Genomic DNA, 25,011 nt, shown 5'->3' with positions numbered 1-25,011 from the left:
AAAGGAGGGTCTGGGCGCATCAAAGGTAATGATGCCAGTGTGCCCCAGCCCCACCTCTTTTACCAGCCACTCCCTCCCCCTTATCCGAGGGAGGTTCTCGTTAGGGGGCATGTCCTCCGGCCACACCTCTAACTAGAGCCCCCCCCCCTCGAATTCCAATCCCACTTAAAGCAATGAGTAGTCCCTTCGTGCACTGCTTTGGGAAATGTGTGGGACATAGTCCACACTGGAACAATAACATTAGTTAAAACTGTCAGCTGCGCTGTAAATTAACTCCTCGAAATGGCACATATTGTCCCACAATAGTGGCCCGCACTTGCCAGCTGGCTGGGTCTTTTGCATTGCCCTTTTTACCCATAGCCAAGTCCAAGCCTGCATGCCCCACCTACCTCTCCTGGGGCTCAGCTTTGCTGAACAGCTCGGCCCCTCTCTCACTCCAGCAGCACAGTGAGCCTCGTGTCATAGCTTAGCCAACAGAACTTTGCATGCTGGGATATGTGGAGATGCTTTTACATGTATGAACCGTGAAGATGCTGACATGCTGGGTGAAAGTGACCCGATGGCAGGCAGGGGCCTCTGTGCAACTAGTTACTTTAAAAACACGATATTGCTCTTATTTAAATGAAATATACATTTTAAAAACCCAGGGCGACGTATTTACTTTAATGGCAATTAGCTAACTGAACATCTGTTTTCTCGTTTCTGGTTCTGTGCATGTTTGTTCAGATGACGTGGCAATCCCTGAAGGCAGAATTCCCAGCCTTAAGCCTTTCACAGCTGCACTGCATCCTGACTCATTACCAGCTGACGGCCAATGTGGGCACAGTTGCTGGCTGGCAGCCGGGGGACGAAGACAGCTCGGATGCCTACAATACAGGTGAAATCATGGCTAACTACCACCCCTTCTCTAATTCACTGAATCAAACATGGTCTCATTCTGCAATGCTATGCACGGGTTAAAAAGGTTAGGAGGAAAACTACCCAGGGGAAGTTCTATTTGTTATGATTGAGTCAAGGCTTTCCATCCATTACAACAGGCATGTGCAACTCACCTTTCACTGGTTGCTGGACTATGACTCCCACGATCCTTCACCATTGACTGTGCTGCTGGCAAGGGCTGATGGTAGCTGTAGTCCAACATATCTAATGAACGAAAGGGTGCAGACCTCTGCATTACAGTTTGATGATTGATGGAAATAAACTGCGCACGCCCAAGAAGCTAGGGTGATGCTCAGATATAGGACTCTTACTTTCAGTGCATAGGGATTCTAGCTGCACTGGCCTGATGAAGGCTAACAAGGACGAAACATGCCGCTGTTTGCTCTCCCCTGCTGAGGGGGACTAAACATAGCATTTTTGGGTGGATTTCTCCCTTTGCGGACAGGGCCAAATCTGGTTTGCATATGGGTGGGCCCACTTCTTTAATGGCACAAATAGATCAGGAAGCCTCCCGCAGGAATTCCTAGTGGTTATAATTAATTAAAAAGTTTCTAATAATCGAGCAAACATCTCCAGAAACCTTTAGTTGGAAAGCTCGGAATTCTCTTCATTCTATTTCCTTCACATGGACAACAAGAAGGGATCCAAGCCCTGTGATTACAAGATGTTAACTTGACAGCAGCTCAAGCCAGACAACTACTTCCCTGTTAATTCCGAGAACATTGTTCCTTCCATCAAACGGATTTAGGTAACTGCCCTTCTTTAAAAAAATATATATATACATTGTAGTAATCTCTGCAGTGGACTTGTGAGTAGTGATATCAATGTGTTTCTTTCCCCTGCAACCTATAGGCTCCTCTTCATGTTCTGCGGCTGAGATGTGCTTGCAGTGTTTTTCGTTTGTACTGCAGCTCTCCATTGACTGGGAGATGTTTAGTTCTGGTTTACCTTGGCTGCAGTATGCTTTCAGATGCAGTCTCTGGTGCTTCCCTTGTCTGTGTGTTCTCACAGCTGCTTGGCTGAAGCTCTTTCCCCGCATTCCTCCAGCTGCGGGTTTTGTTATGGCTCAGCTCGCCATGCTGCAGGTCATTTTTGAATGCAGTTGCTTTTGGTTGAATCATAAAAGCGCTCCATTTCCTCGAGACATACTGTTCTCTTTCTCCCCCGACCTCCCAGCTCCCCCACCAAGACTTTGTGCACGAACACATATCCTAGATTCTCTTCTACTGTTCCAATACACTTTTTGGTCTCCCAACCTCTCGACTTGCTCCTCTAACATCTGTTTTCAATGCTGCTATTCGGGTACTCCTCCGTTTGACCCTATGCAAATCTATATTCTCTGCACCTCGCACACTTGGCTGGCTTCCTTTTTATGCACAGCTCAAATTCAACTTTCTTTGCTTGGTTTTCAAATCATTCTACGGTCTTACCTTTCCTCACTGGTATCATTCTACACTCCTTCCCGCTCCCTTCGCTCTATTTCTCAGTTTCGTCTTGTGGTTGCAACCTTCCCTGTGCTCAATCACGCTTTCGCACATTTGCTCACCGTGCCCACCTGCATTGGAATGTTCTTCCTCTCTCTCTATGCTCGATCACTACCTACCCCTTATTCCGCAAATCGTTGAAACGTCATCTGACCCAGCAGGGTTCATTTCAGGCTCCTTATGGCAAGCCTCATGTGTTTACTATTCTACCGGTTTTTATATTGTTGCTATGTTAAGCACTTTGGATTAAGGCGCTATATAAGTCCAAAATAAATGCAAACAAATTCAGGATCAAGCTTGCAAACAGGTTGGTGGGTTACCAGCTCTGCCCTTCTTGCTGCTTCATTGGTCTAATCCCAAAGCCAGTCAAGTGCCATAACATTGACATGGCATCTTCCTAATCCCACATATACATGTTAACAGCTATGCACATAAATGTATGTTTTTGGTTTTGGCACTTAAGCCCTCTGTGAACAAATGTATGTCCTAATTCTGTCTCCAAAATCTTACCAGACCTGAGTATTTCGGGGCAGATAATACAGTGAGATGCGTATTGCTCTTTGAAATGTCGATGGACAGTGTATACCGCATTCCACACACTAAGTACTATCAATATCTGCTCAAAATGGGTTCACTCTAGATATCTTGTGCTCTAGCACAAGATATCTAGAGTAAGTACGCATGGGTGGTGCCTCTCTAATTTCACCATGTACACGCTCAGGATGCTTCTATGTCATTAATACAGTACCTGGATCCATGCATTTTGAATTTTCACTACACACATTATGACCAATGCTGTACACGCTCAGGATGTTTTGATGTTTTTATGTCATAAATACCGCACCTGTATTCATGCTATCTAATTTTTCACTACACACGTTGTGACCAATGCTGACCCTGACACCATGATACACGGGTCAAGGCTCTGACTTTGCCTTTCGTATATGGTGTTATTGTTATCCTTATTCAGGCGGCACTAGTTCTCCCGCGCACTGATTTTTTAATTGATCAGATCCATTTCAGAGATCATCGCCACCAGTCACATTACGCGCACCGCGCGTGGTTCATCCAATTTTATAGTTATGCTTACTGGGACCAATTGTTTTGCCACTCCGAGGTAGCCGGGTTTTGTAAGTCACCGCACCTTGCATTAGTCAGTGTAGCACGTACACAGCACCCGAGCTTCCTTTCATTTTTTCATTTTTTGGCTTTACCCATTGGCGGCACCGGAGTCCTCCATCCGTGGCAGCACACCATTCACTGCACCCTGGATGACGCGCCACCAGGGGTGCGCCGCAGCACATCCAATCAGGACAACACGCAGCTTTTTTAATCGTGGTTGCCATGACCACGGCTTCACTCTTCGGCAGTCCTCGCTTCCAGAGACGCCATTGCTGTGCAGCCTGAGACAAACTCTTCATTTGATCCTAGTAAGTCGATTTTAACACTTCCCGCCGTACCATGGCCCTTGGCCAGTGCAGCATACTCCTCAATCCCAGTGCCTCCAGCAGGCTCGGATTGTTTTTAACAGAGATGCCGCTTCGCACGATGCCTGTTGTTCTTTCACGTGCAGAAACAATACAGTAGCCATACTAAGACGCGCTATCTCACATACAGGTCCTGCCATTCACGTACCATCTGGGTTACTCCACCATCATTACAATTGATGATATTACTTACCGCCTGAGGTAAGATTTCACTTTTGTTACCATTTGTTCACCATTTTTTCCATTCAGTCACTCAAACATAGATCAGTTTAGAATCCTTATGGATCCTTTCATGTCGTTACAGGTATTATTTACCTGTTTCCTCATCGGCCAATCATATGCCGTCCAGATATCTATACATATGATGGATACCTTTACTTACCCCTGTACTGGATAAGTTTTCGGTAGGAATCATGCTCCACATACATACAGAGTTTTTTTGTAGTGTTAGTCAAGCATCTTTTGGGAGCTTAGTGAATTATTGAATTACATTTTTTGATGTCACCGCTTTACTCATCATACTCCATTTTACTCATAGATAGAGATCCCGGGACCACAACTTATTCCATCGCACGTCCTGATGAAGGCCTGCATAAAAAGCTGCATTCTACAGCTCTCTTCTAGGCCGAAACACCTTTGTGTCGATGATTACACCACATGTACAGTGCACAGTTTATGCACTGCTTTGTCCTTTGTTATATGTCCATAGAATTGTGTTTTTGGTTCATTTTGTAACTGCACAACCGAAAAAGTTGACCAATATCAGCAAATTTTGTTTGTTATTCATTTGAATCCAGTCCTTTCCACTGGATTATACTTACCTGTATTGTCTTCAAATATCCCTGGGTGCTCTATCCCCATTCTGTCGTTATCCATACGTTATTAAATACATTTAGTCAAAAACATGTGCTGCTATTGACTTTTCATATGTGTCAAAATGTTGGAGCGGTGTGACCTCTCACTCTGAAATTGTGTTTTGTTTACTCAACTACGCCCACCTGGGTTTTTCAGGGCATTGCCAGGTGCCCTAACATTTACTTTACATTAGATGGAGGCCACACAGCCCTCAATGGCGAGAGAGAAAGGTTGGCCCATCTGGTTACCTTGAGCTCCAGCGTAATAAGTACATGTAGCATATGCATTTAATATATCATCTCCAGAGAGGTATATATTGAGTACTAGCTATGCTATGGGGTCCATTAACATTCTGTGTTCCATATAGGTGCAGGGATCTGGATCCCCAGTGGAAAGATGTCTCACTAGTTTGTGTGGATCCCATGGGGGAGGTCACGGTCCCTCAAGTAAAGGAGACTATTATTGGCATACATAGACACTATGGATTCCACTCCCATTACTGTCACACAGTCTCTCCATTTTCTGACTGATCTTTTGAGCCAGCTGTTACATAATGAGGGTGAATAATTGATGGAAAATTGGGCAGCCATGCCTTGTTTCTCAGTGAAGAACAAGGGGAGAGGAGGCCATTCCATTAACATCCATTGTGGCTTGAGATTCTTTATAAATCAGGCTCATCAGTGATGATATGCATATGTCCATCCCAATCCAATGCAGCATACACCCAGGGCACTGAGTCCATGCCTTTTTCTGCATCAGGCGTGTTAACCACTGCCCTCGGCTTGGTGTCTCAGAGGGACAAAATATGAAATAGCCTATGTACCTTACCACACGTCTACCATCCCATCCCATTTTGCACATAAGTATCAATTTTACCCTCCAATATTGGGATTTTGGCGATTCAAAATGGTGCAGACGTCCGAGCGGACGGAAGTTGGAGTGCTCTGTAGGGGTACTGGCTGTAAAGAAGCTGTCCTCCCTCTCCACGCAGCAGTTCAGTTCCACACATCCATTCCCACCCAAATAACGGGGACACGATTTGAGTCACCGGTACCTGGTATGTGAGAATCCCTCAACCCAGGGGCAGTCGCAGCACGCCGACAGAGGCCATATCCTGACTTTGGCAAGGTGGGCTAGCGGTCATGCGCAGCAAAGCCAAGCAGACAGGTGAGGCTCTGCGGGACAATGGAAGAATCCACAAGAGGAGTAGAGCGTGGTTCACTCAGAGCTGAGCCTGGGGAAGGTGGCTGATCCTCCCCTTTCAACCTCTGAAGACCCAGAGAGTGACGTTGACCTGGCAGGCTGAAGGGCAAAGGTGGGCTGAGCGATGGAAGAAAAGGCCCACTCCAATCTCACTAGGAAGCCAAACGTGAGAAGCCCTAGCAGCCAGAAGAGATGCTGGGGCAGGGGATCCGCATGGAAAATTGAGAGTAGTGCACAAGTAATGCATGAAATTGCAGGTTCCAGAGAAAGGAGCTGGTGCTCACTGAGTGGCATGCGGGGGTCCGGCGAGAGGAGGAGACCCAAAGGCGCCGAGTATAGTGGCGGGCCAGCGCGGGGGTGGTGGAAGCACACCCCTGTCCCATTAGAAGACCCGATGGGGCCTTAACACCCATTAGAGGTGGTCTCAATGCAGGCTAGGGAACCTACCTAGCAGAGCTTCCTCCAAGCTACGGTAACTCTGACCTCGGGACTACCTGAAGATGAGAGCAGCCCGGAAGTGGTGGGGCAGAAGATCAAACCCAGTGGCGTGCTTGAGATGCCTCTTCATGCTTAAGCCCAAGATAAAGGAGTGTTACTCGCCCAGGGACACAAGGTAGTCTGCAGCATTGCCAGATTTAGGGAGCAACCTCAAAGAGTGGAAGCATGGAAGACACTGGGAACACTGTGAGAATGGACAGCAGTGACACCCTGAATAACGCAGAGCTAATACAATGTTTAAATTCCTCCCAAGACAAATGTATAAATCTTCTCAGGAACAATTTGACTCTTTTAAGGAGGAACTCCAGCAGCCCATAAGGGAGATTAAGATGGACTTAAACCAAATAGGGGAGAGAACAGACACTAATGAAAGGGCTATTCAGGAGCTCTCTGAGGATCTCCGCTCTAGCGGGGTACTACTGGAGAATCTGCGCAGAATATCTCACGAACCTGGATCTGCAGTGTGAAGACCTAGATATCCACTCCAGGAACTCCAACATCTGCATATGAAATCTGCCTGAGGAGGTGGGAAATGGAGATCTTAAACAGTGCATCCAGAACATTTGCAGTGACTTGCTGGGGGACACTCCGGTAGATGACATCAAGCTAGACATGGTGCACCGCACAGGTTCGAAGGGAGGATGACCCATCCCCAGACCGTGAGACATCATTTCAGCCCGGACAAGCTATCCTCAGAAAGAAGCGATACTGGCCTCCGCAAGAAGGAATGGGCCACTTTATTTGAGGGTGGGGTGCAAATCCATCTATATCAGGACTTATCTCTGGCCATCCTTCAAAAATGCAGGGAGATGGGTGTTGTGATGAAAGGACTCACCAGAAGAGAGATGAAATACGATGGACCTTCCCATTTGTTCTGCTATTCCAACTCGAAGGAGTGCAGCACTTTACAACGGCGAGGGAGGCACTAACTCTGCTGCACCTAGGCAAAGATGATCTGGAGGCCACGACGGGGTCAGCATGCAAAGGAAACAGAAGACCTATTCATGGGAATGGTCACAGAAACGTAAGGGTCCTCTGCCAGGTGGTGGAAGAGGTTCTCCAAGGGGGGACTTCTCAACATGAGGGTGGATAGGTAAAGGGGACCAGCAACCTCGCCAACAGGTGGCCAGTAGTGGGTGATGAGTGGGTCTTCTCTTGAGAGGCGGGATCGTGGAGGAAGCCATCTTTGAGGGGGTAGGAGGAATTAGGTAAGAGGGTTTTTTTTCCCCCAGGAGAATGGGTGGGGGAGTCAGGTTTCCGTTGTCTTGAATCGAGTGGGGGGCTTTGGCTTTAGGGTGCCCTCAGGTTTGTGTACTATGTCAGTTGGTTTGCCCTGAGGGTTAGTTGCTCAGGGAACCTTAGTGGTTACACCATGACTCGAAAATTGTTGGTTTGCAAGTTGGTTGTGTTGGGGGTTGGGGAGGAGATGTGGAGGGAAAGGGTTGGGGGGGACTAAGTATTCCAGTTGGGCACTATAGAAAGGGTCTTTGTCGGGCAACGAGCAGAGGCAGTCACCCAGAAGGTAGGAAAGGGGTTTTATAGTATAGCCTGTGAAAGAAGAAATGACCTCTGGTAGCAGTCTCAAATTATTGATCCTCTCACAAAATTATAGGGGCCTACACTCCCCTGTCAAGAGGAAGAAATGTAGCGCACCACCTTCAACATAATAATCCAGACTTAGAAGCACTCCAGACGACAGACATTAGGAAAAAAAATAGACAGAGAATGAGGTTGAGAAGCTATTCGAGAATGTTCCAGGCTAACACAGCCAATAAAACATGGAGGGTTTTGATTGCCCTCAAGGGCACTTTGTCAAAGATCAAGGAGGACAAAGAAGGGCGATTTGATTTCTATTTATCTGTAGGCGTCTCAGTCAAACAACGCTTGCTATTGCAGCACTGTAGTCCCCAAACGTAGGCAAAACGGGTTTGTGATTAGAGCACTGGGCGAATTGGAACATTTTACAGAAGGTGAAGTGGTTCTCATGGGGGATGTCAACCTAGTCTGGTCAGGAGAACTAAATAGAAGTAGTTCCAGACTAGGGGGCAAAGGTACTGTGTCCAGACGCAGCAATGGACAGACCGCGACTGAGGGATTCTTGGAGAGTGACGCACCAACAAGAACGGGAATATACCCCTGTCTTAAGTCCAATCCTCTCTGGACATCCTGAACAGAGATAGCAGGCTCTAGAAATGGAGCTTCCCAGGGGAGCGTCTTCAAGGCCCTGTGCTAAGTAGTGAGATAAGGGAGAACATTCTCACCTTTTTTTAAGACAACCCTCCATCCCTATCTTCGGACAGTTCCACATGGGATGCATTCAAGACCACCTGATCAAGGGGGTGTTGATCGCACTTAAGGTGCAGCGGGTTAAGCAGTTGAGGGGGATGGAACAGCCCCTGCATCAAGAGGTGAAAAACAAAGAAAGATAACTGGCAGAACAACCCACTGGAGCTAACCTAAGGGCTGTGCGAGCATAAGCTCCTGTGAACTAAAAGAGCTGAGAAGGCCCTACTGGCTACAAAACAGCTGTATTGCGCAAAGGGGAGCAATCCAGGGAGGATGCCAGCTAGTGGCCTGCGGGAACAGCAGTCATCTAGAGTGATAAAGGAGGTGGTGGACGAAGAGGGTAGGAGGGTCTCTCAGAGAGAATCAATTCTAAATACATTTATCTCATACTACACCACACTATACATTTCGTATTCCCCTAGTAACGATGCTCAGATGGACTACTTAAACTCCCCCTGCCCCCGACCCCCACAGTTAGCAGCTGACAACATTTTAAAGTTGGATGCCGACATATCTCAGCTCCAGTTGACCAAAGTGATAAAGACCTTACTGCTGCATAAATGTCCAGACCCGGATGGGTTTCTGGACATATTTTATAAAGCCTTCAAAACAACACTGGCTCTCATCATGGGCAAAGTATTTAACCCTTTTCACAAACAGGTATGCATAGCCCTTTCAATGGAGGAAGCCAAAATCATATTGATACCCAAACCGTGCAAAGATCTTTCCAAATGCGAACCCTACAGACCCATAGCTCTGATATACATTGATGCTAAAATCTTCACTAAAATATTGCCAAATAGACTGGGGGGCCTACTACAGAGACTCATATTCACAAGCAGGCTTTGTGAGTGGCCGACAAACATTCGATAATATGCACATGATGTCCCACATTATTGAGAAATCCAGCAAAACAAACCCAGCGATTCTGCTCTCTCTTGATGCCGAAAAGGCCTTCAACAGGTTTGAATGGTAATTTTTCGTCACCACAATGGGAAGATGGGGTTTGGAACAGGCTTCCTACAAATGATAAAGGCTAATTATGTGGCACCTTCAGCCAGGTTGGTAATTAATCAATCTCTTTCGAAGAGGATAAATTTGTAAAGAGGTACAAAACAGGGTTGTCCCCTTCCCCTTTATTGTTTGCGACCTTCCTGCAACCTTGGTTGATTTGTCTGAGTGAATCAAAGGAAATAAGGTGTATACCTTTTGGACGGAGGGGCTACAGAACTATGGCATCTGTGGATTACATGCTTCTTTCACTTACGTATCCACCTTCCTCCCAGAGGGTGGTTCAATACGAACTGGAAAGTTTCCAGGTAGTGGCCAGCCTAAAGATTAATTTTGATAAATCTGAAATCCTGAACTTGAACCTGTCAGGACAAACCCTTCAAGAGGCAAAGACGGCTTCCCCTTTAAATGGCCCAAGGACAGAATTAGATATCTGTAAATTATATTGAGCAGAACTCTTCTGTAAATTATCTTGAGCAGAACTCTGGATTCTTTTTATGATGCCATCTACCCCCACACCCTTTCTAATCAAGGAGATAAAGGGGGACCTTTACAGAAGGCACTCACAGAATATTTCCTGGTTAGGCCGTATAGCGATCGTTAAGATGCCAATTATTCCCAGGCTTCTTAACTACTTTCAGGCTCTTCCAATTCCACCCCCCTCATCGTTTTTCAAGGAAATGTTAACCTTAATGGGAGACTTTGTTTGGAGGAGTAAGAGGCCTAGGGTGTTACGCAGAGTATTAATGTTACCTAAATCTAAAGGGGGTCTAGCCTTCCCAAATGTTAAAACATACTACAAGGCAGCACAAATACGAATCATTGAGGAATGGCTCCCACTGAACCACAGGTTAAAATGAATAGGGCTGTGGTGTTATCCCCAATTGACGCAGTGTTATGGCTTTCCAAGGAGGGGAGACCGCAAAACATGGAGCTCAGCCAGATGACAGGGCTGGTGGGTAACATATGAGATAATCTGATTAGAAGACATCATCTTTCTACTTTCCCCTTGCCATTCACACTTTTGCTCCAAAACCCGCAATTTACTCTGGGTTGGAAGATTGTGCATTTGTCAGATGGGAAAATTTGCGTTTGTCGTAATTTAGACCATATTCGTTTATGAGGACTTTAAGGCCAGTTTCATAGAAGATCTTTAACAAGTATCCATCGGACTCCATTGTCCGCCATGCACTTTATCAGCTCACATTCCAGTGATTTGTGGATAAGGATCACAAACCTCCCTCCCCTAAAATTCAATATACATGACACATATTATCTGTAGGAGCCCTATTGTGTCACCAAGCCTGGTATGCTGATTGGTAGTCAGGTCAATCATGTCTGACATTTATTGTTGTGATCTGTTTGTATATACAATTAGTGGATCGGTTGTTGTCTGTGTGGTGTGCCATAAATCATGTTCGCATTTCGTTTCCCTTCCCTCCTCGACCTACACCGAGTGCCCACCTACCACCGCACACATATAAGAAAACATGCAATTGTAATGAATGCAATTACTAAAGAACAGGTGCCACATAGTCACGATCTGCAGCACCCCGAACTGGGGAATCTGTAAGGATGGTACCCTTTCTCATCGAGAAGCAGTAGATTGGCAGTTCCCTAGTCCTCTGCTCACGAGATCTCTTGGTACCCAGGTTCCCAAGCCCCAGCGCTGTCAAAGAGGTATTCCAATATGAGAGTTGGAATCTTTTTACAAACACATCTGATAGTAGTTCGGAGCATGGTGTCGACAGACACAGATTCCAACTTTCAGGATAAGTCCTTTCAGCACAAGAGGTTCAGGGGGCATAGCGACACAACAAGCACTGACATCAGCCTGAATGTACTGGACACAGCAGTCGCCCCTACCATTCAAGTAGGTAAACCCCCTCAACCACATGGGCAGCCAACCACAGATCCCCAGACTGTCGCGCGCCCGGTATCTTCGATCACTACCCTCGAGACAAGGGGGGATCGCTAAAGATAGACACCACCCCCACATTTAAATAATAGCCCTGAGTCTGTGCCCGGTGGGCTAGTCACCCCACTCCACCACTCATAAAACAGAGGCAGGGAAACAAGCAGCAGCAAAGGCTATGCCTAACCTTGACCGGAGCAATGAAGTGAAAAGTGCACTCTATATGTGCTTCTTGGCCCCATACACTAGAGGTGGTGGGGGGCGGAGCAGGCGTAATAACTAGGGGTGCACAAAAGAAAATAACAGGGTGGTGGTGTTCACTCTCTAGCCTCAAAGTAAAGTAGTCAAGGCATTCAGTATCCAGTTATCTGTTTGCACCGACTATCAGAAGACACCCGTGTCCACCACCGAGCAGGTGGTGCACTTGTCCCCTCACCACCACACATTACCACTCTTGCATAGACCAGAATGGTCTCTTCTACAGCCTTAAGCAAAGTTTAAAGTGTCAAACTATATAGCTGCATATATAGTGTATGTGGTGACTTTCTTCTAAGTCAGTTTTATTTCTTCACTCAGAACCACTGCTTGTGTAAGGCTGCGCTGCCACGAAGGCGATGTGGGCAAACGCGGAGTGCGGGCGGCAGGTCATAATTACCACAAAAGTCAGGGCAGCCTCTGGATCAGTAAAAAATGCTGCTTGTCTTTGAACACAATTTTAAGTTTGATCTGATGGAGCATGGATTAGGGTAGCCCCCTGACTTGCAGTTCTTTTTTGGCTGTACGGAACTCCCGGTGAGCACGCTGAACTGCCGGCATGAAGTACAGAGAGAAGCTTTTTCCAGACAACATGTTCTCACCTTTCTTTCAGGCGCCAGACAATGTAGCTTCCCGGTCTGTATAGCCCAAGACCCAGGAAACTATGGACCTTGATCCCGCTTCAGAGGGCAGTTTAGGCCCCAATGCACAATACTGACACTCCACAAAAGCATCCTGTCGGGATTTTTAAGGTGGTCCTTTAATTAAATACGTTCTTGCTTTGGGTGCTTTCAGTCTAAACAATCTGCTTCCACACAACTGTAGGCCGACTCACATCTGGTGGTTTTGAGGTGGAAAACACGTGTGACCAGTTAAAAGTTCTACTTTTGACTTGCACACATTCTTATTTGTTTATTTGTTTAGGGTTTTGGAGCACAGTGAAAATGTCTTCCAGCTACGTCAGAGTGTATACATCTAAATTGGTGCCAGAGTCAAACTATTCATAAAATACAAAATTCCAAGAATAGACCGACTGCAAGGTAGGACTCGTGCAAACGAGGAGCACAGATAATGTACGTGGCATAGTCTAGACCACCACTCCACAACAGGCACAATCAGGGTCTTGACACTTCGGTGGGATGGCTGCTGACGTGGTAGAGGTTAGTGTCTATGGATGGAAACGCAGTCCGTCGAAGCCCTGGGAATAGACATTCCGTCAACCATGCTGAGGGCGCTCCTGAGGGCGCTTCTTTAGAAATGGACCCAGGCCAGCATATGGAAATAGGAGATGAGGATCAGCAAAACCAGTAGAATGGGGTGTGATGCAACTGGAGCAACACGGAATTACAGGAGGAGAGGAGAAGCGTGCGTTCTTAGAAAGGCTAGAGACAGCAGGAGACACTAGCAGACAGTTCCAAGGGAATTAGAAGTGCTGTTATGGAGTCAGGTTATGCGGGAAAAAGAGTGAAGTACTTACTGGGACAGGCAGCAGTATAGGCATATGCAGGGACAGGCAGAAGGAGAAAAACATGGCCACATGCACATGGATACCCTGTTGCGGAGGCAACATATGATTGTGCTGCCTGTGCTTCCATTGCCAAGATGCCAGAAAGCACTAGGGGTGATGCCTTCTCCAGGTAACCCAGAAATTCCAGCTAAGGGGCATCCTGCGTATAAAGAAATGCGGGTGGCCTGCAACAGATGTGGACCCTCATACCTTGTTTATTCAAAAGAGACCTAGGTCTATAATGGTAATTACAAGATGCATTAACATGAGGTCGCCCTAGAAATAGAGGTCCACTAATCGTAGAATTACAGATATTAGCTTTACTCTGCAGCTAAGATATCTAACCAATACACCGGGTGCGTTCATTGAACCCAGGCATAGTAGCTGGTAGTCAGGTCTGTAACCCACAGTCAACAGAAACAGATTAATGTCCTGATGAAGACCCTCTCACCGAGATGTTTGACGGGTCAGAAATGCGAGGCGGACATGTAAATAGAGCTTTCTCACAATTAGCCATTTTATTGAACAGTAAGGTAAGACAAACGCCAAACTCTCCCTAACCTAACACACCCAAAAGCTCAAGAAAACAGACCTAATGTCGGAACATCTCTGTCCCTCACACCTATACACACAATCACACTTATATACACAACAAACTCCTAAAACAGGTTATCTGGCTGTTCAAACTTCACAACATAACATATAATTGCACAAAGAGAAATGATAAACATAAATCCTTATATCCAGGGTTGAATCCCCTTTCCCTGGATCAGTTCAGAATATTTCCAATTTAAAGTCAAAAGTAAACACCTTCTTTCATTAGCCAAGTTCCATTCAAAGTATAGCACAATGTTCTGTTCCTTCCAAAGGTTCTTCACTTGGCAATGCCACTATCCTATTGCCTTATAGATTTTCTGACTCTTAAAGACAATGTTGAAGGTGTCCACAAACTGCGGTTTGATAAACCAAAAAGACTTCTTTAAATGCAAACACCGTTTTGTCAGGATGGTTTCACAATAGTTCCACAAAGCACACCATCTGATGTACTGTTTCGTTGGGCCACAACCTCCTACCACACTGCAGTACTTCAACTTCTTCCTGGTCTACTCCCCTGCCAGGTCTAACCACTACGTTTCCCTTTACTGGTATACTCGCTTGCCAGGACAAAGCTCCTACAACACCAGTACCTTGTGGTGACGCTTGCGCCAAACTTTCCACATTTTTATCCTAAATGGGGAAAGGTACATCAATAACTGTTTCATGCAGTGACAATATATTTCACACTGGTTCACTTGCCCTCAACAATGCAGATTATATTTCTCTCCCCCTTGACAATTATCACAAGGAGGGATTCTGTTCTGCCAGCTTTGTTTTCCTTTGCTTGCCTTGTTTTGTTTTAGGCAATACTTGGTGAGATCTCCTACCTAACAGTAATCTTCCTTTCTGTACATCACCTTCACCTTGCATGAATATTGTTCGCTTTTGGCTTTGGTATTGGTGGTTATAATATTCTATTTCACTTTGGTTAGACCAATGTTTCTTTTCACCTTTGTTAGGTATTGTCCCATCTTGGCTTGGACAATGGTGGTTTCAATGTTTTTTGAATCTTATTCCCCTCTTGGCTTGGACAATGGTGATTTATTTAATTATTTATCATTGTTGTAAAATGCTACACGCCCATAGGCCTCAGAACGCACATGAAGGACAAACTGACAAGGGTCAGCAGGAATCGGTCAGTCAGGAGATTTAAAAGATAAGATTCTAATCAGCTGAGTTAAAAAGGAGCATTTTGATCAGTGCGTTCCACTCTTTAGGAGCGCCGACTTCAAAGCAGTTACCTCCAAACTTTTTTAGACGAAAGCGAGGTTGGTATAATGAATTGGTGTTAGAACGCAAAGCTCTGGTGGGCTGAGCAAGAGAGATTCTTCTTTCCAAGTATAGAGGGGCTGCCGAATTCTGGCATTTATGGGTCAGGGAAAGTATCTTGTGTCTGATTCTTTGTTTAACTGGAGGCAAGTGTAGCTTTTTCCTGAAATTGGTTGCATGGTCACTCTTGGCAGGACTATATATTGCCCTAACGGCACCGTTCTGTGTGGTCTGCAGGTGGCCAAGATTGGATTGGGAAGTGCAGATGAGCAGGCTATTACAGTAGTCCAGCCACAAGTTGTCTCATGCAGTGGCCAGAAGAGACCTGTGTTTGATGCAGAGATATGGCCTGATCTGCTAGAGCAGCTTAACAACATATCCGCAGGATGAGCGCCCACTTGAAACATGTTGTTTCATGGACAATTCAGAGTCCAGTGTAATAGCGAGAGTTTTCATTGACTTGCTAACAGGGATCCGGTTGCCCATTATGGGAAGATGGGAGTACCTAGGGTCAATTCTCTTTAGACGAGGACTTGTGTCAAGAATGAGAAGCTCAGTTTTCTCAGTATTCAGTGCAAGTGGGTTATAGACCATTCAAGTTTGGATTTCATCATATATGTGGTTCACATTTTTGATGTCAGTGGCGTAGGTACCTGTCAACTCAAAGAGGACCTGGGTGTCATCTGCATAGTTTGCATATTGGACTCCCAGGTCATCGAGAAGGTCAAATAATGGTCTTGTATATATATTAAACAGGGCCAGGGATAGACAGGGTCCCTGTGGTACCCCACACGTTGAAAAGGTGGGAGTGGCTTCAGTGTTCTTTAAGGCGACTGTTGAGGTTCTAAGGCTCAGAAAAGATGAGATCCAATTGGCTGCTTACTCTGAAACTTTAACGATGTTTAATAGCCTCTCATGTAGGAGATCATGGTCTAAGGCCGCAGAGAGGTCCAATAGCATTAACAACGCTGGGTGGCCTTTTTCTATGATCCTTGAGGTGTTAGAGTTAAGATCCAGCAATGCTGTTTCTGATCCAGCAATGCTGTTTCTGACCCATGACAGGCTCTAATTCCTGACTGATGAGTACCCAAGAGTTTATTCTCTTCCACAAAGTTTTGTAGTTGCAAGTAGGCAACTCTATCGAAAATGCCCAACAAGTATGGCACACTGGTTAGGGGACGATAGTTTGTAGCTATGGATGGATCCAGTGTGTTATCCAGGCACCCTTTAGGGAGGCGGGCACAAGGCCTTCCATGAAGGACATGTTGATCATCCTGGTAATCCATGGGCTGATAAGGGGTTCCCTGTACATGTAGTCGATTTAAGGCACTTGATGATATCATTGATTTCTCCCTCTGTGCAGTGTTGCAATTCAAGGTTGGGAACTGGTGGACTGGGGGCACCAGGTGTATTGAAATTTGGAACTGGCCTGTTGCTTAGTTCGGTTCAGTTGGTGACTTGAGGTTTTAGCCAGAAATTCATATTGAATTGTCTGAAATCAAGCAAAGCGGAGTCTTTGACAATAGGTGGGAATGGGGAGGTGTAATTCTCAAATTCCTTAAGAATTTTGAATAATTTATTAGGTGAGGATTTTGCTTTGTCGATACGAAGATTACAGTTTTTCACTTTAGCTTCAATGATGGTGTTCTTGTAAGCCACAGCAACATTTTTGTATTTTCGTAGAGTGAAGGGTACTGGATTTTTCCTCCATTCATGTTCCAATGCTCTTTTCATTTTTCTTGAGTCAATAATGTTATCAGTAAACCAAGAATTTTCTTATGTTTCAGTTTTAACTTTCTTTGTTCTTTCAGGGGCCAAGGTGTCCATAGTGGTCTTGATGGCTTTAGAGAGATGGCATACCAAATCGGAGGAGTTAATAAATGTTTTTTTCAAGTCAAGGATTGCAATTGTTCTCTTCACTCTCCATCTTAAAACGAGAATTGCGCCCAAATCGCCTTTATTCCTTAACTCAGCATTCAAAATCTTTCTTCTCATCGTTCGGTATTCAAAATCATTATGCTGTATCAGCGGTCAGTTTAGGAGCTCCACGGGGTCACCTAGGCACGTACAACTAACCAGTCTGGTTATGTGTCTCCTCCGGACCCGCTGTCTGTATTCCTGCCTTCAGCGGGCTAACCCTTGCTCTTGACAGCTCCGGTCAGGTTTCCTTCTCTCGCGCCTTCCACAGATGGAGCTGCTCTAACTCCATGTACGTGACACACCAGAGCAGTACACAGAATGGGGAGAGTGTATACCTCCTTCTGGGCAGTCCGTTTTTTTACAGCTTCCCGCTGTGCACTGTCTACACTTCACAAGACTCTCAACTTCTGCCACAACGACACCATAGAATCCTGCTTTCACATCAGCCGCAACCTTGTCTCCTGCACTGTATTCAAACTGCTGCTTCTGCTGCCTCTCACGACTCCTGCATCTCCTTCTTTTTCTCCTCTTGATGGCCTGCACCTGAAGGGGCTTTAAACATTTGAAAGTCCCGCTCAGGTGTTGGTCATCAGAACCACTAGACTGTATACTACAGTTCTGCACCTCTGAGCCCCTCTTCCTTGTCCCAGTACTTATGGAATTATGGGACCTGAAGTCCCTAATGTTCTTAGATAAATTAAGCTAATTTATTTTAATATGTTTTAATTTTTTATCAGATGTATACTATTGGGAAGATTTTAAGGAAACTAATAGTTACTTCTTAACCTCACAATTCGAATATAATATATAACTTTAATAATTAGAAGTGGTATTAGTTCTATGATTCGTGCCTCCATGTTTATCGTAAGGGTTCTCACACTTCATGTTTAGTTGAAGTTTGGAAGGGGATCTTGCACAATAACACAAGCCATCAAATATTCAGGCACCAGGAAACCTTCACCCTCAGGAAATGATGAATATTGTGGTTTCCCTGAGAGAGTCCTCGCATTCCCCTCATTGCTTTCTCCTCTAACGTGATCCACCCGGTTAATACCACCCCCAGAGTCAGGATCAGGTATCTGCAACCTTCCCCTGGCCACATGGGAGGAGACTTTAGACTGGGAGTCTGTGAGGAGTCTGCAGGATTCATTACAGATGCAACTAAAAGAATTGAAGCATGCATGAAGAAATTCATTGGACGTAGTAGTACCATAAACCCATCCCCTTGTTTGATGAATGCTTGCTCTCAAGTGGTGAATTGCCTTATAATTTCACAAACACTGCTTGCATGTCCCTCACAATTTGCTGTGAAACCCTTGTTTTGCTACCATTCATGGTGTGTGCCATATGGTTCTCTCCACACATAGAAATATTGCGAACTACGAGAAGCTACATCCATTGCTGGTTTAAATAAACTAGAGTGACTGGTTATTTTCAATCATCATTATGTTTATGAAATCAATGCAGGTATTCCGCACACAAGAATTGCAATTTATATAATCTTTGTCTTGTATTGCTTCATTTTGGTTGGAGACAGCCACAAACCTTTCCTGTTCCGAAACGTTTTACACTCCTTAGTTGCTTCCTAATCCCTCTGCAACGGTCCGCCAATCTGTGTTCATTCCAGCTTGTCCTTTTCCCTAGTGTGAATTTAGACAACCACATTCAGGAGTACATTGTACAGCTTTATTTTACAGGAATGTTTAATATGTCTTTTGTTTAGGAAGTGAGATGAAAGCATCACATCAGTTGTTCTTCCCCACCCAGAGTAGGGAGGCAGAACGCTCTGAATGGAGAACTGTATGGTCTTGATTTTTCATTCTGTTTGCTTTGCCCACCTGATCCTGGTAGACCCATGTCTGCCATTACACTGGACACCACTTTGTTACAGGAGCAGATATCAAAGAGTGTTTAAACTAAGAGGAAGCAGTAGGGATATCAGTGTGCATTCCACCTCAGAATTCAATAACGTTAAGATTGATTTTGTTCAATTAAATCTGAGTGGGCGCAAATCTCCCACTGTCTGGCCTGTGATGAATGGTGACTCCTCTGAAAGAAAATTGACATTTGGGTTTATTTCATGCAGAGGATATCCTGGAGTCTTTTGATAACCATCCCCCCATCATCTTGCCCAGCGGAGGATTTAAGGTTGACTTGGAAGTGGATTCGCTGGACGACAACATCTACAGACACCTCTTGTATATAAGGCATTTCCTATGGAGCCATCGTACGAAAAGCCCTGTGATGAAGGACCTATTGGAAAGGACACGCATGCAGGTAGAGTAGCATAGCACTGTCTTTAAAACCAATACAATCTCTGTGCTGTGAATGGTAATGAATGGTGGTTGCTTCCTTCCTGTTCATCACAGGCAGTGTTTGTTGTCCTGTGTGGTTATTGCAGGGCAGAACAGGGCACCATGTGTTGGCCATTCCCCACTTCTCCTTGTGTCATCTTTTATTTTGCCCCATGCTGCCTCTCCTTCTCCTCAGTGAACATCCAGGCATGGCAATACATTTGAGCACGAAAGAGTATAATATCCCAGAAGGAGGATCCAGTGCAAGAGTAAACCACATGCAGAGTCAAATGTAGCTGATAGAGGTGACCTTGCTTTGGCAAGAAGGAATTATAAAACCATCCTAGGAACAAAAGAACAAGAAAAGAGGTTAGCAACGTAGGACAAACTGTTAGATGCCATTGATAGGAAAGATACGAAAACCTTCTTGCATGTGATTAGTGCTGGCAAACGTGATGGGAAGGTCATCCAGCATGGCAATAATCCAGAAGAGGCATGGGTAACCTACTTCCATTAACTTGTATTGCAATAATGCCTCCAATCATACCCAACGTAGGAGCTACTCGTCTGGAGTAAGCTTAGCACATGATCCTCAGATATGCTCAGGTCATGAAGTTGACAAAGCCATCTCTCAAAAGGCAAATAAGGCCCCTGGTCCCGACAAGGTCCCTATTGGCCTATATAAATTGGAACCTCGCATAAGGTCTCCCTATTTGACTAAGCTTTTCAATGCTATCACATAAGCTAATATTATACCAAAATCATGGACAAGTGCTGAGATAGTCCTGATATAGAAAAATGGGGGAAGAGAACACCCAGCTAATTATCGCTGATATCCCTGTTGAATTCTGGAGGCAAGCTGTTCACCAAAGTTGTGCTATCCCACCTGGAAGAGTGGTGTACAAAAGATAGACCAATTAGCCATCCCCAGGCAAGTTTCCAGTATAGGGTGAGCGCAATTGATCAGTGCTTCAGATTGCATCTCCTCATTGCAAAATATGCAGTTCTCAGAAAAATGAACCTCTTTGTGATGATCATAGATCTGAGAACTGCATTTGGCTGTCACTCGAACTAGACTATGGGAATGTTTGGCTAAACTAGAAGTGCCTCGTTCCATCATATTGGCAATCCAACTATTCTACTGTGGGACTGATGCATCAGTAAGATGAGGCCTAGGTGGCCAAACATCAGAGAAGTTACCAATTTTAAAACAGGTGCACCGGGGTTGTATCCTGGCTCCCAAATTGTTTTGCCACTTTAAAAATCAAGTGATAGATAACTTACTTTCCACCCCAATGGATGCGCCGTCATTAGGTGGTGATAAATTCCCTACATTGATATTTGCTGATGATGCAATCAAGAGATTTGATAAAGCAATTTTCTATTTTTGAAGAGTGCTGTAAAGACAGTGGTTTGGAGCTCAATGCAACCAAGACTAAATTGATGGTAATCTCAAAGAAAACGTAGCACATGCCTTGTCTCAATGGGCCTCATTACGAGGTGGGCGGTAAGGGATTACCGGCACCGTTAAGGACACCAGTGCCAGTAATCCCTTACCGCCCTACTACAAGGTCCCTTAGCGGGTCCCTTCCTTAACGCCTGGTTTTACCAGGCGTTATGGAAGGGACCCGTTAAGGGACTTCAGAGCTAATAACGGTACCGCAATTTGCGGTACCGTTATTAGCACCTTCCCATTGAGCCCTATGGGGGCTGAAATGGGACTGGGGAATGGCTTTTTCAATGGGGACTTACCGGTCCCGCAAAGGTCGGAATACACCGGTAAATCCCCATTGAACGGGACCAGACACAGTACCGGTATTGGAGGTAGTCATGGCGCTAATAACACCATGACTACCTCCAACCTCGTAATGAGGCCCAATATCTCCCTGAACGGTGAGAAAATTTAACAGGTTAGTCCAAAAGGAACATGGCATGATCAAGTGGACAAACCCAACCTGGTTCTAAAGAGGTACAGAGGGGCGATTGCTAAATTGTCTAGAGATTATGGAGGGGGTGCTTTGAAAGTCTCGATAGAAGCTTACCAGCGACAGGCCTGCCAGACTGCCCCTTATGGAGCCGAACTGTGTGGCCAAATGGATCTGAAGCAGTTAGTTGTTTCAGAGAAGAGATGGTTTTCTGAAAAATATCACTGGGCTTCCCATGTTTACTCCAATAATCCCACTACTGCTAGAATATAACATCCAGCATCTGAGCACTGATTAAACCTGTTCTGGGCTAGATTGTGGCGTTCATCCTCTCTATGAAAATACAGAGATCTTTTGTCATAGGAGGGAGGTAAATGTACCCCATGGTTCATGCATATTAGAAATGACTTGCTTAGCTTGGGTTGCAGTCATTTCTGGCAATATCCTGAGTCGACTATGTCAACTAGGGCTACAGTCAAGATTAAGGGCCTCATCAGGGGTTGGGCGGTATCCCGGTGGTAAATGCGCCGGGATACCGGCCAGCGCTAATAGCATTACTGCAACTCGGTCCAGTGCAATTAGCGCCGGATTCTGAGTTGCAGGGGCTGGGGGGCAGGAAGTCGCCATTCCCATTGGGTCATTTTGGGGGCTATTACCATGGCGCAATTTGCGCTGCAGTAATAGAGCCGCAAAGGGGCGGAAGGTGGTGAGATTTACCTCCAGCTCGGAGCTGGAGGTAAATCTCTGAATTTCTGCCCAAACTCTGGATTGGGTAGAACGGTAATGCAGCAGTAATTATATTACTGCTGCATTTTTACTGCTCTGCCCAACCCGTGATGAAGCCCTGAGTAGCTTGAGAGAGAGGATGAATTGTTAGCTTTTAAAATACAAAGTACTCCATCTCTCACCCTCTATTGGAACAACAGACTAAGATTTGGATATGAGACATACTTGGATATGTTATATCCCAAGCATTTGGCGCTTCTTTTCATGAAGTTCAGGTTTGGCCTCCTCCCGCTAGCAGTACGGCTTCATTGTTGGGATAACAACTTATCAGATAGTTGTTCCTATTATAGGGATGTAAGGGAAAGTGAAACTCCTTTTTTGTAATCTGCCCTCTCACTTTAGAAAGCCTCATTTGTGTCTAGAGGCATACGATCACCCGTGGAAGCTGTGCTCTTTTGTGTTTGAAAGGCTGACTTGACGGTTACTTCTTTAGTAGCTAAGTGTCTCTTTACAGCTCAGTTGAGGCGATCAAAATTATTGAAAACGTCTACGTGAAGGCACTGATTCATAGGAATAGTCAGTGTTTTATGAGACTGTTTTTATGATGCATTATCGTATAAGTTATCCATGTATTGTTCTATTGCTTTATTGTATGTATTTACAAAGATGAATGTATGTTCTGCATTTTATTTGTAGCTATGATGTAATGTCGATATGATAAATAAGTACCGCAAATTGCGGTACCGTTATTAGCTTTGAAGTCCCTTAATGGTTCCCAAGGAAGGGACCCGCTAAGGGACCTCATAGTAGGGCGGTAAGGGATTAAGGGATTACCGGTGCCGGTAATCCCTTACCGCCCACCTCGTAATAAGGCCCTATAACTCCATCCCTGTGTCTAATCTCCACCCGATGATCTAAATTCAATATGAAATAGGATTTTAGCTAAAGAAAAATAATTTGTTACATTGTTCATTTCTATTGTTTAATGATATTTTTATTATGGTTCAATAAAAATTTAAAAACAAAGGATATAAAGAATAGATTTAATCTGCAACAAAAACAAGCTATGAGAGGAAATGATATTATTATGGTAAGAACAAACCCTTCCCACATTAAAATGTAAAGATCATCCCTTTTCGCAACAGCCCCGACACCAGCCGTGGCAATGCATCTCAAAGAATGAGATGCCTTCATGAAATCCGGATTGCGAAAATGTGATTACATTATTGTGCTGTACCCACAATGCTACCTGCTCCAGCAAGCATTTAGAAAATAAGTTTCCTGGTGCTTCCAGCAAGGCATTAGCCAACATGCAGAAACTTCAGAGACAATATTCTTTGCTGTAAAGTCAAATTAGTGTGTCCCTTCCAAGAAAGGTGGACCATACCCACTTTACAGACTAGCTCAGTATGTTAAGGACCAGGCTCGGACTGGCCTATTTAAGCAATAGAACCCAAGCGGCGGGGGGCTTCGCTCGGGTCCTTACCTATGGGCCCCGGGGCATTACCAGAGTCGGTAATGCTCCCGCCATGAGGGTTCTATTGCTATTAGTATCCCGGCCCGCAAAATGTGTGTGACCGGGGTACTAAAAGCAATTTTATTCTGTCCCGAAACGCTGCGGCGTTTTGGGACAGAAAAAGAAAACTACCAAGAAAATGGATGCCGCCATGGAAAGGGAAAACGGAGTCCGTTTTCCCTTTCCATGACGGCCATCAGGAGCGGAAGCCCTGGGAACACAAGCGTTCCCAGCGCGTCCGCTCCCGAAAAAGGATTAAAAAAAAGGTAAGTGGGGTTGGGAGGGCGGGAATGGGACGGGGGGAGGAAAAGAAAAAAAAATGTACCTGCGTCCCCGGCGGGGGACGAGGGAAGCCCCCAGCCGTGTGGAGGCGCAGAGCGGGGATGGCCCCGCTCCGAGTCTCCACAAGGCTGGAGGCTTTCCTCGTCCCCCGCTGGGGACGCAGGATCAAGAAGGTAAGTTGGGGGGGCGGGTGAGAGGGAGGGGAGGGAAACATTTAAAAAAAATAAAAAACTTACCCGAGTCCCCGGTGGGGGGCGAAGACAGCCTCTCAGCCGCGTGGAGGCTGGGAGCAGGGATGGCCCCACTTCGAGCCTCCTCATTGGCTGAGGGGCTGCCACGCCCCCCGCCGGGGACAAAGGCTGTGGAATCCTGACGGAGGGATTCCCGGCCGGGTAGGGACCTGGCGAGAGCCAATCAGAATGCTTGTTGCATTCAGATTGTCTCTCGCCGGGGTACTAATGGGCAATAGGTCAATGCCTGAACCAAAAGCACAAAATTCTATCGTGGGCCTGTTTTTCGGGCCAACATTAGCATTATGTGTCCACTTTTTTGCCCAGTTTGATAAGTTACTTTACCATGCGGCTAGTAGTTTTGACTAGTGTTACTGAATAAATATACTTTAAAATGTAGTTTGGATCAGATTTTATCAAAAGCCTGCTGCATGGGTACTACTCAAACAGTCTGTCACAAAAGGAATGAATCGCCATTTGCAACGGTGGGACACTTTTTCATTTGGTGCCCGAGGCAATTTTATGCCCTAGTCTGACCCTGCTAGGGCTGGGCCGCAATTGTCCTCTTACCTTGTGTGTGGTGGATGCTTCCTCTAGGTAAGGGTGGGCCATCCCGGAAGCCACGTTGGTGTTCAGTACTGAGACATCAAGGTGACTAGAGGGAAAGTACATCCCTGGGAAAAGCATGAAGGAAAAGACCCTGGACACCACAGACATGGCAAGCTGTCCACTTGATGATGAAGAAATGCCAGCAGTAGTCACCAGTAGGCCCAGAGGACTTGAGGCGTAATTCATGTGAATTGTATCGTAGG

At 45.5% G+C, this 25,011-nt stretch overlaps 1 protein-coding gene across 1 annotated transcript in view; it reads left to right on the top strand.

Moving 5' to 3' along the window:
* The window catches only part of RADIL (Rap associating with DIL domain), a 781,529-nt gene that overhangs the window by 638,173 nt on the left and 118,345 nt on the right, over nucleotides 1–25,011 (top strand). The window contains exons 11-12 of the mRNA XM_069645514.1: nucleotides 727–877; nucleotides 19,313–19,503. Coding sequence (XP_069501615.1) covers nucleotides 727–877; nucleotides 19,313–19,503 — 342 coding nt within the window. The remainder of the gene's footprint in view (nucleotides 1–726; nucleotides 878–19,312; nucleotides 19,504–25,011) is intronic.

This window comes from Ambystoma mexicanum, chromosome 2p, assembly GCF_040938575.1.
Source record: "Ambystoma mexicanum isolate Mex_15411 chromosome 2p, UKY_AmexF1_1, whole genome shotgun sequence".
Lineage (NCBI taxonomy): Eukaryota > Metazoa > Chordata > Amphibia > Caudata > Ambystomatidae > Ambystoma > Ambystoma mexicanum.
Note: the sequence above shows the minus strand (reverse complement) of the source record. Positions and strands in the feature narration are given on the sequence as shown.